The 17,328-nt window shown below is 30.5% G+C and overlaps 2 protein-coding genes across 6 annotated transcripts; one reads left to right on the forward strand and one right to left on the reverse strand.

Moving 5' to 3' along the window:
* Positions 1-1,268: 1,268 nt before the first annotated feature.
* On the reverse strand, positions 1,269-12,842 carry LOC122522728 (putative uncharacterized protein DDB_G0290521). Of its 5 annotated transcripts, none has more exons than XM_043644016.1 (9): positions 12,751-12,842; positions 12,194-12,620; positions 10,624-11,034; positions 7,522-7,699; positions 6,004-6,104; positions 3,288-3,367; positions 2,466-2,792; positions 1,960-2,067; positions 1,269-1,730 (listed from the first exon to the last, which is right to left on the reverse strand). In XM_043644016.1, exons 4-9 carry the CDS (start codon positions 7,644-7,646, stop codon positions 1,452-1,454), a joined length of 1,020 nt encoding a protein of 339 aa, XP_043499951.1. In that variant the 5' UTR covers positions 7,647-7,699; positions 10,624-11,034; positions 12,194-12,620; positions 12,751-12,842; the 3' UTR covers positions 1,269-1,451. The 5 variants fall into 5 exon arrangements, with proteins under 5 accessions (XP_043499951.1, XP_043499945.1, XP_043499946.1 ...); XM_043644010.1 differs by having other exon boundaries at positions 1,960-2,070; XM_043644011.1 differs by lacking the exon at positions 12,194-12,620 and having other exon boundaries at positions 1,960-2,070; positions 12,751-12,831.
* A 202-nt stretch (positions 12,843-13,044) lies between these two features.
* On the forward strand, positions 13,045-16,196 carry LOC122522718 (zinc finger and SCAN domain-containing protein 12-like). Its single transcript, XM_043644003.1, has 5 exons — positions 13,045-13,532; positions 14,458-14,788; positions 14,871-15,143; positions 15,233-15,415; positions 15,506-16,196. The coding sequence occupies exons 1-5, from the start codon at positions 13,368-13,370 to the stop codon at positions 15,874-15,876; spliced, it is 1,323 nt and encodes a 440-aa protein (XP_043499938.1). The 5' UTR covers positions 13,045-13,367; the 3' UTR covers positions 15,877-16,196.
* The last annotated feature ends 1,132 nt before the right edge of the window (positions 16,197-17,328 follow it).

Genomic DNA, 17,328 nt, shown 5'->3' on the forward strand with positions numbered 1-17,328 from the left:
ATTATAGAAAGAGAAAAAAAAAAGAGAAAAGGAAATATTCGAAGAACGCACTACTACGCTTTTAACTCCGACATACGCGTTTTATATTTTTAAAGTTAAAAAAAAGAACAAGAAAATTGATTTATTTCACAAATGCAAACAAACAAAAATATTTAAAAGATGGAGTTCGAAATGTGTGCTTTTATATTTGAACAAAATTATTTATTTATTTATTTGTAGTATATTTAAGAATATTGATAGATTGTTAAATTAGAGGGAAAATGTTAAGAGAAGAGAAACGCGTGTAATTTTTTAATCGCGTCGTAAGACATTTCTAGAAATAATCAATTATTCCAATGAAACCACACGACAAAGATGTGCATTTTTTGAACAAAACATTGAAATTTGTAAAGATCGTTTTTTTTTTATTTATTTATCTCTTTCAAGAACAATAAATTACATAATTACAAACGCATCGTTGGTTATTCATGGACACGTCGGTGCCAAATCGTATTATAAAATGAGACACGTATTTGTATATATTTTTTTTTATTTTTAAATTTACCTCGTTAGTGATAAAATTGTGCTTTCAAGTTTTATAATTATTATTCCTATTTTTCTTCGAATCTACATTGTAATGATCAATAATATGTCTCTTCGTTCGTCTATCGATATTATTTAATATTAAGTCAATATCGTGTTTTCTCATCGTTTCAAGTTTCCTTGTTCATTTCTATTAGCATTGATAAAGGCATTCAATCTTCGCATGTATATCATTTTTCTGTATTTTTGTTTTTTTTTTCTTTTTTTCATTTAAAAACAAATTACACGACTGGAAAATATTTGGAAGCATTAATTATCTTCTGCTATATTAATGTCATGATTTTTAATAGTGTATCGGCACAAAAGAAAGAAAGAAAGAAAGAAATAACAGAAGAAGAAGAAGAAGCATAAATTATGCATAAATTTTTCTTAACGATTTCTTTTCTTATATCAAAATATTTATGCGACGAAAAAAAGGTAAATGTAAAATTAGAATAATTTACGAGTCGGTCAGTCTCTCTCTGTAAATAGATACATATACATATATATATATCCGACACACAGGAAATCTGTACAACGAGCTTGCCAAGACCTATGAGAAATAATATATATATACATATATATTAAAATTACATGTTAAATAAAATAATGAATTAATCGTTTCCAAGAGTATCAATTTCAAATTTACGAAATGAACTTTTCTGTCATTTTCTACCCCCGTTTCGAAAAGAAAGAAAAAAGCCTTAACAAAAAGTTTTTTTAATTTGATTTTTCAATTAAAACTCGTCGATTGGCGATTATTGGAATTTGTGCAGATATCCTAAGAAAAAAAAAAATAAAAAGAAAAATGAATAAAAAGAATCCTATATAATATTAAGGCGAAAATATAATGCGAATATATTATAATATTAATTAGAATGCCCTCTGCGCTAATGTTGATAAGATGGAGTAAAGTATTGAGTTCCTGGTGGAGCTCTGTAACCTGGATAAGTATTGTTAAGAGCATGCTGAGCAAAGAATCCGCTGTAATCCTTGTTAACCCGACGTGGCCTAAAGGCGGGCCCCCTAGCCAGTTCCATCCTTGCTTGGTTCTCAGCTTCCGTTTGTGCTTTTACGGAAGGTGGTGGCCATTTGAGATCTCCTCTCATGTTACCACTGACTGGAGCTTTCGTTGCTGCAGGTTGTGCTTGGTACACTGGTGCTGGTGCCTAATAAATTAATATTCAAATTAAAATAATCTGTTAAATAAAAGAAAATAATTTATTTTTAACACTGTTTTGTTCATTGATACAACATTGGTTTTACAAAGCAAATGTATTGGACAAATACTGGACGACACAGTGTAAAAAAGAGAATCAACTTTTTTTGAGAAGATATATATAACGTGTATTTCTTGAATTGTTATTATTATTATTAAGTGAAAATAGATATATTAACCTGTGAAATCGGAGGCTCCGGTCTAAGAACAATGGTAGAAGGTGGTGCTTCGTAAGATTGATATGGTTGATTCTGTTGTCTCGTTTGCTCGTTATGCTCTTGAGAGTGCTGCTGAAACAAAAAAAATATGGATATCAAAAAATTACCATGAATTAATAATAAGTTTCGCCTTTTCATTGAGATCCCTTTTGTTCTGCTGCATTGCATAACTGCATTGAGGCATTGATTATCCTTGATAATCCATCTGAGGTTGAAGGGGTTGAAATGAAAGAAGAGAAGAGGAAGAAGAAGAAGAAGAAGAAAAAGTAAAAGAAGAAGATAAATAAAAAGCACAGATGACAATTATCTTTTCATCTTGCTCAAATTTCCAAAGCACGGACGTATCAAATTAAATCTGAATTTTCGATTAAACAAAAAATATTTCAATCTTTTCTTTAAAAAGTCTATAAAATTCAGAATTTCTTTAGGTACACACAAAATTAACGTCCGTACTTTGAATCACTTACCTTTTGATGCTGTAATTGTTGTTGACGATGTTGTTGTGGTGGTGGTGGTTGTGATAGTGGTTGTTGACTGGACCAATCTTGAAGAGGATGTTGTTGTAGAACAGGTGAGGTAGCAGGTGGTGTAACAGGCGCCCAACCCTTAGGTGCAAATGGCTGTTGGAAATGCGATGGTTGCCGTAGAAGAGTTCCACTTGGACTGATCGATGGCGATGGGGATGATGGAAGGACACTCTGAGTTGATGAACGAGCTACCGTTGATGGTGGTTGGGGTGATGGACCTGATGAAGGACTGCTCTGGTACGAGGGAACCTCACCGATTCCACGGGTCTTTTCAAGGGAAAATAAACATATGGTCGTTTGCTACTAAAAACGTGCACATTCGACGTTCCTGTCACTATTGTTTTCCTTCTATACTGCTGACAATGATTTTTAATCATTTATCAACAATTAACAAACGTGCATTCTTTCTACATCGATATTTTCATGTATAATAATAATAATAATAATAATAATAATAATAATAATAATCAATTATCAGGCTTCACGACATTTCAATACATACATATATGTATGGAATACACGTAGCGTGCACGTGGAAGTTCACAAGGTTTTATCAACATTTTAAAAATAAAAATAAAAAAAGAATATTATCGGAATGGAACATACAAGGAAACACAATTACGCTAAAATGCTGTCACATGACAAGAAGTTCCGTACGTACCAAATAACTGGGATTATGCTATGAAAGACACTAAGCATCGCTTAACAACATCAACGAATATCTTATTAATATATCATTGTCACGCGAATCGTGATATTTACCTTCGCTTGGACGGGTCCTTGTTCAACGTAGTCAAGATCTTGATCTTCAGGAGGTGGCGGCCAAGCAACACGTTTCAAATCTGAAACAAAGTTAAATTATGTTATCTTCTAGCAAAAGTTGGAACTGTATTTATAACGTTGAACAAAAGTATTGGTGCATAATATAATTGTTTTTATAATATCGTCTGTATTTTTGTTAAAAGTACGATTCATTATTTCCAATATTTGATGATGATGTTATAAGAAAATTCAATCTTATGCTAATACTTTTATTTAGCATTTAACGACACTCAATATGCATCTCTAATAAAATCTAAATTATATTACGAAAGAGATCATACGATCAAAATTATCAACGAACGTCTTCATCATATTAATGTACTTGGCTGTAGTTGCTGGACGTTGTGATCGTTTCGTAGGAATATTGCAAAAGATTAATAGAAAAAGAAAAATTAAAATTAAAATATAAAAAAAAAAAAAAAAACAAGTAAATAAAAAGAAGAGAGATCCGAGAAGAGAGAGAGAGAAAAAAAAAGAAATTCAAATTACGTCAAAAGCGTGAAATTAAAATTCCTTATGTTGATTCCCGTCGTTGTAGCCAAGTTTATATTTATGCGATTATTATCTTAGAATTTTCTTGATTCCTACGTGACCTCGTTGTATTCTTAGTTTCTTCGAAATTCGAAGGCCGTATGTATATATTTTGAAACGATGCAATATCTTTTTTCTTTTTAAAAAAAAAACTTCAATCGAGTCCAAACTTAATGTATAAAAAAAGAAATACACAAATATATGAAATTTTAAAATAGAAATTGCGAAGAAAAAGTAAAAGAGATCACCTCGTTTAAAAATATTTAAAAATTCATCGAATCTCACACGTAAACGAATCTTTTAAAATTACACAAATTTATTATTATATTATTATAATTATATTTTAATAATTATACACTATAAAAAGAGAGAGAATGAGATATTATCCAAAAAGAGAAAATCATTGAAAATATATATATATATATATATCAATTCACTAAAACACAAAATAATGGTCACTCATTGTCACAGATAACACAAAGCATATTCTTCCAAATTGGATTCATATGACAAGGTTGAATATCAGCTGGTCACTCTAAACAATACTATACATTGAAAATCCAAGAAATGATGATTATTATTACGATAGATCTATATATATATCTGTATATCTATTACGAAATGATATTCGTCACAACGTACCCTGTGTCTTTTGTTTCAAATTTTGGAAACGAAGTATCCACTAATTCAGGTGTATTAAGTCGGAGGAAACACGACTTTGCCAAAACAGTAACTGGCCAACTACTAACGCTAAACGAACATTTCTTCCACCTTTCATGATTGCCGCAATGACCTGGCCACCGATTTTAGAGATTTCTTGGTGATTGGCCAAAGAGTGGGGGTGATACAAAAATCTAACAACCACTCGGAGATAAAATGCACGTATTTGGATTGGTTCGTATTGAAAAAAAAAAAAATCATAATCTTATCGGTAAATCACTATCACATCCTTACAGTTTTTTTTTATATAACATAAATTGTTTAAAATTTAAAAATCATCTCTACCAATATTAATGTATAATAAATCTGGATCATTCGACATCGTGCATAAATAATTATTAAATAATGGAATGAGAATGAAATTGAATTTCATGATTACCTGTTGCAATTGAACAAAACTGGCGCATTCGCTTGTAAGATTATTAATGACATAAGCCTTTTGATTTAAGAAAAAAGATCATAATGATCTTTCGAATCGTTCGAAGTTAGATGAGGATCGCTAAAGCACGTGCCACTGGATTTTTGTATGATATTTTACGTGTTAAATGCCTCTTTTCTTGATCTAAATTAGTAGGTACTAGAAAATCCTTCGTACTTTTATTTTTCTCGTGGTATTGGTAGTAGATCGGTATATTCCTTGCGTGTCAGTGATCTTGTTAGTCTTCTGCGACGATCGGTTTAAGTTCCGTTTCTTGCGGATCTGGGCAAAAGCAGCAAGCGTAAGTAAAACGTAAAATTAGCTTGCTAAAATTTGAAGCATAATAGTTATATATTATAAATATATAAATCGATTAAGTTAAACTGAGATTTCATTTTAATAGGATATTTATACGTATGTAAAAAAAAAAGAAAAGAAAAGAAAAGAAAATAATAAACTTTAACGATACATATTGAAAGCACGTTCGAATAAATTCAATTAAAACAAATGATTAATTTTAAACAATGTCTCATCATTAGATCATCTTAGTAATTATCGAATGTTATACTTTGTCATGCACTCGGCACATGCAAGGTCAAAATTTATTTTCATCAAATTCATCTTAAGGGATTAGAATGATCCTACATTAATAAAAAAAAGATAAGAAAACAAGGTTTCTATGTTTTACACATCTATTGCTAATTTGGTGAAGTTTAATATTTGAATAATTGCCAGACACGTGGTATATAAAGAAAGAGACAGAGAGAGGGAAAATAGTAAATATATCTATAACGAATGAATCAAAGATGCATCATAGACGTTAAAGATCGATGTGTCGTATCACGTTAAATTAGCACGTACGAACATTTGCTCACAATTAATTATATACCAACGATATGTATGTGCATAATTTTTTCAAACGATGTATATGATCCTATTGAGCAGGTGAACGAAATAAATGAAGATGCAAGAAGTAGTGATACTTACTTGGTTGACCACCTCGTTGTCTTGCTTCTTCTTCTTCAAGCATGCGTAGTACTGCGCTGTTTTGCAAATTTGCCGGCTTTGCCAGCTGGTTGAAATCGATCCTAAAACAATAAAAGATACTGTCAGAATCTGCTCGGTTGATTTACAAAATAATTATTTTTATAGAGTGGAAGAAAGGAGAGAGAGAGGGAGAGAGAATGAATCATTTAACAGGCTGATTAGAGCCAAGCTTTGTCATGTAGAATATTAATAAAATTTGACAGCAAATTTTTGTATAATTTGATCAAATTTAAAGAGGAAACATTAGAAGAATGTATATAAATAATGAAATGAAATAAGAAACTGAGCCAAATTGTTCTATTGACATGACACCTTGTATAAAATAATAAATGAAATTTGTAAAAAATATATTTAAAAGATTAAAAAAAAAAGATTAATAAAAACAGAATATCTAACCTTCTTTGAGCGATCATACTGGTAAATAATTGAATAAACGAAACGAGCGCAAAATGAATAACAGGGGTGGTATCACGAAAATCACGAGAGACTGCGGTCAACCGTATAGCCAGGGGCCATCAAACGCGAAACTAAGTCAAGTACGACGTTCACGGGATTTGCGCAACGACTAGCCTCCGAGTTCGCGTTTATTTCTAACCGGTGTGATTCGGCCCTCTGAAAATAACGGGGGGTCGGTCTCTCGCCAATGACGACGACGACGAAGACGACGACGAAGAGAACGACGGTGGTGGTAGCAACACCACCAGGCTGCTGCTGTTTTCTCTGCTGATTCATCTCTTGACTCTCGTATAAAACACTTATGTGTGAGATCCTATCTTTTAAATCGTCGTCACTCGTCAATACTTCAAAACCGAGATTAGAAAGATTTATTTATAAACATAAACGAATATTCTATATTTATAACTACTGTCAAATTTTATAAATATATATATATTATTCTTTAAATATTTTATAATTATAAGTGATATATATATATATTTGTATTATTATAGAATTTTCTATACTGTATTATAATAATACATATATATGAATATATGCTATAATAATATTTCTATATATAGAATTGAGGTAAGATTGTTTACATACTTACATTTTTCAATCGGTCAATAAACCTAATCTGTTTTTCTTTTTTTATCTATCTTCGCTCATATATATATATCATAAAAATAAATATAGCGATTAGGATACAATCACTCTACTAGAAGTGTTTAAATAAGATTATGATATTATAAGAAGACTTAAGATTTGATATGACTCCTTAAAACAATGAGAATTAATCTCTGATTGTGAGAATAATAAAAGACAAATGAATTAGATTTGTTCTAATAGCATTTCTCAAACTTATGGGGTTGAATTTTTAACCTGGATTGTCGTGAAATTTAAAAAGAGAGAAATGAGGAACGATTACGTTGTCTCAAGGGATGAATATTCTTCCCTTTATTTCTCGTTGCATTCTTCCGTAGGTCGTGTGCGTGATATTTTAAGTACGAATGTCATTACCCGACTGCTCCATTAGCCAGAACCTGAGTTTGCCTCTCCAAAGTCTCCTTTATCGCTTGCGGTGAATACAAGTTGATAGGAGAGTTGAATTGCTTGTTCACGTATTTCACTTTCTGTTCAGCCATATTTTTCCCTTTCCTTTTTCTTTTCTTTTTATATTTTCCTCGTTTTCTTCTGACTAAAAGCAAAATATCAATTAAACTCTTATAATAACATTCAAATAAATTCAGTTGATAAAATAAATTAGTTGATTGAACTCTATAATCAATATTGACTCCTCTCATCTTCTTCTTATTTTCTATTTAAAACCCACCGATACGATCAATACAAACTATACTCTCTTTAGTCTGAAGATATAAATGGTTAAGATGATTCAAGTATTTAACTTTAAAACACGATTACTAATCGTCAGGCACAAGTGTGATACAGAAAAGACATCAGAAATTCTATTGGCTAAGAATCATCGTTTATGTGCGATCATTACTTCGAAGATTTTTCTTCCTCGCAGTGTTTGGACATTTAATCGCAAATACAAACTATCCGTGTATTACAAACATTTAGTGGATGTACTTTAAAATCGTGCCAAAAAGTGGCACATGGAATAAACGAGAAAATATGACGAAAAAGTACGAAAATACATGTATAGAAGTACACGCGCGTGTGCACACCACACACACACACACACACATACACGTATATACGTATGATCGTTCAAATACTGTTAACCTATTGAAAACGATAATACTCGAACAGTTTTCGTATCCAGTTCGAAGTATTTCCTAAGAGAGTTCACTGACACTATCTTTCAGCTTTGGAAATAGGAGTAAGTTGTTCATCGCTTAAGTTACAACGACTATTCTCAAATGTCGAAAGTGACATTGACGAGAGAGCAAGCAAGCACTTAAGCCAACCTACGGCAAATTTTCATACGACTTTTCCAATAAACTCGCGTTCTATTTCTAAATAGATATTTTAATCTTCTATGAATGAAACCAAGAAATTGAAACAAAAGATGCTAATTTCGTTAGCGAAATCCTTTTTATAGCTAACTTGTATCAAATTAAACCTAAAATAAAAAAGAAATATTAACAAACTAAAAATATAAAGAAATTAATTGAAAAAAATAGAAAATTTCTTACTGAAGTATCTTGATGCTGAAGTTAGTTGGTTTAACAGATATTCTAATTATGAATGAATGAAACTATATAACAAAAGGAATCAGTTTCATTGAGTAGAATCCTTTGAAGATTTAATTAAAGAGCAACTCAAGACTAAACCTAGAAAGAAGAAAATAAAAAAGACTTCTGTAATATATAAATAAATTAATTGATAAAATGAAGATTTCTAACTGAAAATATCTCGATGTTCGAAGGGGGAATAGTACAAGTTACCGTTGGCCTACCATAGTTATTTTTGCTACGAAATTCCGTCTGAATATATCTACATCGTCCGCAAAATCTCTACATCTCTCCCACTTTTCCCTCTTTTAACGAAGTTATACGTCAGCTTTCCTGAATATCGTATGTATAGGGATCATATTGCATTATACGATATAATCCAAAAAATCCTGGACGACGACGACGACGACGGAGAACAAGATGACGAGGGCAAAACATATCGAAGGTAAAATAGTAATCAAGCCAAAAATCTTTCGAAAGATCGAAGACAATTAGTTTCGGAATGGGTAACGCACAGCGACAACTGCTAACATGAAATTTTGATATCCGTTTCCATTTACATAACTCATTTCTATTTCCACCAGCTTCGTTGGTATTTGGGCGAGCTCTTGGATTGAAACAGAAAGAGTAAGAGAAAAAGAAAAAGAGAGAGAAAGAGAGAGAGAAAGAGAGAAAGAAAAAGAGAGCAGTTCTTCTTTGAAATTTGATTCCTCAGACCGAAAAATGTATGCCAGATTTAAAAAAAATGAAAGCAAGAAAAAAAAGGAAAAAAAAGTCTTTAAATGAAAATTATGAACAATAAAGTTTCTTCTCCAACATTCATTTTCTGTCTTTTTTCTTTTTCTTTTTTTTTTTATTTTGGTAATTGAAATTATTTTTTTTGTAATATACACACACCTAATGTGTGTGTTCTATACCCTAATTCTCGTATTTTCTCTTCTATTTTCTTTTGTGCAATCAACACTGGATTGCGTGCCAAGTATTCGACATCGAGATATCCAAGAGCCGAGATTGTTTACACGCTTTTCTTCTCCGTACCGATATTACAGATTAACCGAACTATTTTCGTGTATCTGCATTACGATACAACATAACTATATACGAAGTTGCATATTCCAGTGTATATAGTCATAGGAAGTACATATTCTGCGAAGATTATAAAATAAACTCGATGATCTGACGAAATAAAATTAATAATTATAATAAACACCATTAAAAAATATGATCGTATAGTATAAATAAAAAAGAAATTGTAAACAAATTCTAATATAATGAAAGACCATAATTTTCTTTAAAGAAAAAGTACAATGCGGAAGAAACTCTTTCGTCTCTCTCTTTCTTTTTCGTTTGTCTTCTTCCTCGAATTCTCCGTATCTTCTCGTTTCTCCCCTATATCTTCTCAAATACTATATACAAAACTAAAAGTATAAAAGAGATACACAAAAATAACATGAGTAAAATTAGAAATCTAAGAATGAGTGTAATAAATTAAGATTATACTAAAATACAACGTATACATATATATATATATAAATTTCCAGTCTAATAAAAAGATAAATGTAAGCATTTAAATAAAATCACTAAACAAATGTATAAGTACATACATAGCTCATTGTCTCTGTAACAAATACATTAATTATATGTCTTATAAATAAATTTAAAATGAATAAAAAAGAAACATTGAAAAAAAATATGAAAAAGAAAAGAAAAAAAAGAAGAAAAAGAAAAATGTTAAATATAAGATAAAGAAGAAGAATAAAATGATTCAACCAGAAGAGAATTACATTTCCGTTTCCGGTCTAAAGAGAATCGGTAAAATGTACGAAAATAAGAGGAAGAGAGAGAGAGAAAGAAAAACCAAGAGATAGAAAAAAGATATAAAGAAAAAAGGAAGCTTTCGTTTCTTAGAAGCTTTTAAACTTACCTTCCTGTTGAAAAGGTGAAACACGCGTTCCTCGTCTATCGAAACACACTGGACTCGTAAAAGCAAAAGCATACAAGAGTACCAGTGGAGTGATGACTATCTCTCCCTCTTCTTCTCTTCCACCCTTCCTCTTTCTTTCTCTCTCTCTATCTCTTTCTTTCTTTCTCTCATTCTCATTCTCATATTAAAACAGGACGAAGCTATTTTCGAGACCCCTCACACCACCGCTATCATCCATCGTGTCCAACCACTTTCCTGGCAAACGTAAGAAACTCATTTGCGTTTTCTCGAATATTTTCAAAGTAACGTTGTTAAAACCTCCCGCTCAACTTTCCATTCCAAACTCCCGCGCAAAATGGCCGCCTTTATGGCGGGTAGTACTTGCTCTTTCACTTTTATTAGCGAGATAACCTGGAAAATACGATTAATCCGTTAGATGATCGTGAAAATTTATGAGATATTCTATAAATTATTCGATTCCATCGTTACATCTATGTGTGTGCATGTATCGAGATTTCGAAAATAAACTAATGTAATTTATGGGATATGTGGAAATATGCAAAGCTTACTTTTTAAACTAAATAAACTCTTAATCATTTATATTCTCTTACGTTAGCGCGATGATTACGGAGATATATATTTCTAGAGTTTATTTATTTCATTTTGAGAAAGATAGTATGGTGATATGAATAATTTTAATATTACTTACGATATTAATTTATCTCTTTCTTTTTTTAAAAAAGTACGATATGTTTATTATTAATTATTTAAAAAAATATATTTTCGTCCAACAAACGAAATCTGCATATTTAACGCGCCATTTTTACGGACAAGATGGACGCTGCGTCCACCTGCCGATAAAAAAATCAACTATATCGAATATCCGAAAGTATTGGCGCGCTATTCGATTTCTTATAATTATATTTCCATCGTTAGATGGCGATATTATTTGTAGTCCACATTTACAAAATTATCTTTACAGATTATTGAGATCTTTTTTTAAGTTCTTCTTATCATAATTAACAAAAAGTAAAAAAAAAAAGATAATATAAGCATTTAATATATTTTTATTAAAATATTCTTATTTACGTTGTTATCCTTCTTGTTCTTTAACAAAATATAATGATTATTTAAATATAAAATTAATGTATTATATTGTGAATGTCTATACTGTCGGTAATGTAATACACTCTAATAATTTATGTTGGATCCAACATATACGAACGTAACAAAATATTGGCACGAAATAGAGCCTAAGAATAAATTAATAATCAATTTATTATTATGTCATATTAAACATTTAAATATATATACATATATACATAAATAATAAGTAAATACATTTCATTTAAACTCAGAGTATTTGTAATAAATTTGTTACAATTTTGATTAAGTCTTTATGCAAAATGTTGATATTTTTTTAACGAATATCAACCTTTACTAATAACCGATTCTATAATAATATTCATAATTTATTTGAAATATTAATTTCTATACGAATAAGCGAATTAATAGTACGATAAATGACAAAAATTAAATGATATGTATTTACGAAAGAAATTATTCTTACCAAAAGAGTAACGAACATTAATCGATTTCTACGTCATCGTATTCCAAAGTTGTACACGCGTACTTTCGATAATCGAATGGCATTTGATATATCACGCGTTGTACCATAACCTGCGAATTACGGCTATATCGACGATCAGGACATAGGAACTAAAACACCCTAACAGTTTGTTCACGAACAAACCCGTCGATATTATTCGCGTTCATCTTACGAAATATCCTTTATCGTACACACAATCGAATTTGTTATTTCTAATAAAACCATTAACAAATTATCTCGAGCGTTATGCTTATATTCTTTTCATTTTCGGCTTAGTTTCTCATATATTTCTTATTTTCCAATTTATTTTTGTCCGAAGAATGAGTCGAATTGAGTATAAGTAAAATACCGAGAGAAACGGGGCTGTTGAAAAATTCTTACCCTCTTGCTACGAAAGAAAAAAGAAAAAAGAAAAGAATATAATACCGAGTTAAAAAGAAAAAGTAAACGTGTGTGGTAGGTTTCCCGCCGTAGAGAAGAACGTAAGAGAATAGATCAATAAAAGTTACCGCCCTTACCGACTCGCGATGCAGCAACAAGATGTTTTCTCAAAATGGATTCCCTAAGGGCTTCTAGTATATTTTCTATATCCGTAATTCTCTTGAAAAAGTGAGATATCACTAGTATATCGTATAGTATATTCCTCTAAGATTTCAAAATAAATTAATATATATTATCTTATTTCCTCATACGCGTTAGTTTTTTAATTGAAGAAGAAATGGCGACGAAATTTTCGGTTGTCGTCGTAGTCGTAATATCGGGGACGTGGAAAGAAGAAGATGCGATCGCAACGCCATGTTAAGCGCTCATTGGTCGAGAAACCTTGTACGACAGTACGCCGCAGCCATTATAGATCCCGTTGTGAGTGACCGAGTACGTCTGATCGTTTGGCGAGCTTTGGAGAACTCCTAATATTTTCCGTGATAAAAAGTTACGCACGACAGATCCGTGAGGGACGCTAACAAGATATTGAATATTGTTGTTACACACACAATAATACACATTAATTTCGCTCATTTTTAAACAACCAACTACTACATTAAAACAACAAGAAGGAACTAGAACAACAAGAACATCGAAAAGAAGGAGAAGAAGAAGAAGAACAGGAAGAAATACATACTACTTTCTAATAATAATGAAAACGTATAGTAGAAAAAAGGGCGACGGCCCCAGCAACGTTATTATTCATGTGAACGAGCTCTGCCGACTGTGCTTGGCAAAGGAAGATGAGATGGTGCCGATATTCGATGAGGAGACTATACCGTTGCCACTTAGAATCATGGCATGCATCAATTTGGAAGTAAGTAAGCGTCCATTTGTTGGCGCGCAAAAAGTAACCAGAAATAAAATAAATAAATAAACAAATGTATATATATATATTATTCGATGGCATTAAAAATAGGCTCTTTTTTTATATTTTTATAATTTAACTCGAGATAGGTCGTTACGAAAAATAGGAATCTATTTTATCTTTTCGCTTGATTATTCCTATACCACACATATATATATATATATATATGTATATACATAGTATATAGGTACATATACGTAATGTATACATATATATATATATATACACACATGCACATATATACGTATGTGCATTTATGATTCGCTTTTTCTTTTTTTCCTCTCTCTCTCTTTCCCTTTCTCTTTCTCGTTTTCATTCTCTTCCCTTACAATTTCATGTAAATCATAGATGCGTTTCTCTGTGTGTGTGTGTGTGTGACGCGCTGCATATATATATATATATATATATATATGCTTTCACAGTAACTACCGGCCTTACCGAGTTATCGACTTTGTAACTCTCGATATCTCGCGCTCCCTTCGTTTTACAGGGATCTAGAACGAGAGAGAGCGCACTACTCTACGAAATGTAATAATACCATCTTTACCTTTCGAATTTATAGAAATCTGCAACGTTCAATTTTCAATACACATTTACCTTTCTCTTCCTCTCTTTTCCTCACCATACAATTCTATTATTAAGTCGATAATCATGTTTTTCAACATAATTATCAAATTTATTTTCTAATTATTATGCAATCGTTTCCTTTTAATTTCTAATAGTCTCATTGCTTTATTACATTAACAAACATTTTTGTTTTCCTTTTAAACGATGTTGAAACATTTCAACAACATATATTAATTTTATTCTTCTATATATTTAAATTGATTGTAGTACAATAAAAAGAAAATGTTTAAATATTTTATATGATTAGGTTTACGAGGAAGATGGCCTACCAAATAAAATTTGTTATCCATGCAAATACCAGTTGGAAAAGTCATATCAATTTAAAAAGAAATGCGAAGCGGTAGACCTTAAGCTTAGGTCACATTTAAAGATAATACGCAAATATTCCGAGCAAGATGAAGAGACGGACAATCAAGAAAGCAATACGGATGGTTTGAAAGAAGCATCGGGTAGTGGAAAATCTAAACAAGTTAAACAATTGTTAGCTGATTTAGTATCGACCAAGGGAACCGGAAGCCAAGCTGATGGAGATCCTATCGAAGTTACGGAAGAAGAATTAATTGGTGGATATATTTTAGGTATGTGATGATTATTGTGGAAGACTATTATTTAGATGATTGGAATGTATTGCATTTTATTAATTTTGGGGACAAATTTTAGGTATGAATTCTGAAAATCCAGAAATGGAAGAACCTATGTCGGAAGATCCAGAAAGTATTACATTAGTACCGGCTGAAGAAAGAACAGCGAAAGCTCGATGTACGATACGTACAACTAGGATTAAACAAGAACAAGAATCTGAAGATGAAGCTGAGGAAGTACAAAGAGCTATCGCTAATGCTGATCATAAAAATGTTTACATGATGGAGTTGACTAGTAACAGTTCTGGTCAAGGAGAGTCATTGAAATTGCAACCGATAGGTGATACAATAGGTACATAGATTACCTAACGAAGTATTTTGACTATTAAATAAGAGTATAAATGAAAAAAATAATTAATACGATTATCTTATTCTTTATAGTTGATGCAAGCACAGAGATCAAAATATTTAAATGTGATAAGTGTCCAAAAGCATTTAATAGAAGAATAATGTTAAAAAGTCATCAATCTGTTCATTCTACTCAAAGAGGATATACCTGCCAAGCTTGTGAGAAATGGTTCCCTACGAGATCAGCCTTAGTAAGACACGAACGCACACATACGGGTTAGTTTTAATATAACAAATATCTGTTATATTTTTTCTTTTTTAATATTATAAGACTTGATAAATTTATAAGTTTTGTATTATTTTTAGGTGAAAAACCATTTGGTTGCAATATATGTCATCGTGCGTTTGCACAGAAAGAAATATTACTACGCCATTTAATGACTCACTCTGGACAAAAACCATTCCAATGTCAACATTGTGAAAAGAGTTTTACCCAACGCGAAGCACTGAAAGTGCACATGCGTCGACATCAAAAGTTGGATCCAAATGATATACAACTTCATCATTGTCAATTATGTCCCAAAGCATTCTGTCATGCATCTGGACTTAGCAGGCATTTAGTTACACATACTGGTAGAACGTACAAGTGCGTCGAATGCGAGAAAACTTTTACCGATAAGAGTTCACTTTTAAGGCACAGTCATATTCACGCACCTAAAAAGATTACATCGAATTAATATTGAACGAATATTAAGGGTTGCGTTTTATTTCCAGTTAATAAAAAAAAAAAGCAAAATAAGAATTTTACTTCTTTGGGTCCAGTTGTACATTTTTTATAAAAATAAAAGAAAATATTCAAACTTTTATAGTTATAAAAGAAAATCATTATTAACTATTATCATATATATGCGAGGGTTCATTAATTGACATTTCACTTTAAATTAATATAAATTATTGTAATACACATATAACTGACCCATAGAAACTTCGTATATCACAAAAAGGTATATTAAACCTTTTTTTTAATTATTCATTTGATTAAATTGTATTTAACAATTATTTTTACTATTCTTCCTTTCACTCTTTATGTAAATCTATAGAAAACAAAATTGACGATTACGTTACAGCATATATACTTTTGTACAAAATTGTAGCGGATATAGCATTTTTTGCTATTAAGATCTATATTGTATTATGTATAATTCAAAATTAGGCAAATTCTTTTTTTGCCAATTGTAAAGGCAATTTAAAATATTTTTTTAGATAGTAAAGTTTTTAAAAAAAGAAAATTAAATTGGACCTTTCAATGTATAATATTCATAAAGACCTTATGTACTATGTACACTATTAAATATATATTCTATGTATATATCTATAAATATACAATATATTGATGGTAAATAATGATTTTTTACCTGATGTAAATGTCGTTCACCTTTCATATAATAAGTTTCAAAGATTATATATACGATGTTCGCTATATATATATATATATATATACATTTACTAATTCGTATGATAACTTTATTATTAAATACAGGATAAAATTTATGTACACAATCATAATTATTTTTACTCGCTAAACGTTAGATAGACACATTTTTTTTCTTTCTTCCTTGGCAATGCTATTTAACTTTATAAAATGCAAAACTTATATATCATTCTATAATATGTAGATATATAATTATCTATTTGCGAAATGTTTCTTTTCAAGGGGTATCGTCATGTTTGCAAATTCAACTTTTCCGTATATATATATACTTGTTTTTTAATTCTGTGCAATATTCTATCGTTAGTAGTTTGATGTTGTAGGAAAGATTATGGAAAAATTTGTCGACTACTCGATATTGCATGATATTTATAATTCTATCTATAACGCATAATCCTTCTATTAAAGCGATAGTAATTCGAAGTGTACTTGCATCGAGCGAATAATAAATGTTAAAAATTGATTATATTATTATTCGAATGTTGCTTTGAACGTTTCATAAAAACTACACAAAGTTATGATCATTGGTATAATATTTGTTATATTTTGCAAATATTATTCATTTAATATACATTGTTATTACTATTATTAAATATTAAGATCATTTAAAAATTTCGTTTAAAAGAAAAATAAAACGCTCAATGTATTGTTAAGTACACTGCAACACTATTACTTTTAAACGGCAGTAGAGAAAGAATAA

Source organism: Polistes fuscatus, unplaced genomic scaffold, assembly GCF_010416935.1.
Source record: "Polistes fuscatus isolate 324 unplaced genomic scaffold, CU_Pfus_HIC Scaffold1, whole genome shotgun sequence".
In the NCBI taxonomy this organism is placed as follows: Eukaryota; Metazoa; Arthropoda; class Insecta; order Hymenoptera; family Vespidae; genus Polistes; species Polistes fuscatus.

Bases quoted from the DNA above. Each gene is read 5' to 3' on its own strand.
- LOC122522728 (XM_043644010.1), bottom strand. From the start codon at position 7,646: ATGGCTGAACAGAAAGTGAAATACGTGAACAAGCAATTCAACTCTCCT. The intron at 6,105-7,521 runs GTAATGACATTC...TTATTGTTTTAG, and splicing joins CTGGCTAATGGAGCAGTCGG to GATCGATTTCAACCAGCTGG. The intron at 2,793-3,287 runs GTAAATATCACG...TCCCTTGAAAAG, and splicing joins AAGGACCCGTCCAAGCGAAG to ACCCGTGGAATCGGTGAGGT.
- LOC122522718 (XM_043644003.1), top strand. From the start codon at position 13,368: ATGAAAACGTATAGTAGAAAAAAGGGCGACGGCCCCAGCAACGTTATT. The intron at 14,789-14,870 runs GTATGTGATGAT...GACAAATTTTAG, and splicing joins AATTGGTGGATATATTTTAG to GTATGAATTCTGAAAATCCA. The intron at 15,144-15,232 runs GTACATAGATTA...TATTCTTTATAG, and splicing joins ACCGATAGGTGATACAATAG to TTGATGCAAGCACAGAGATC.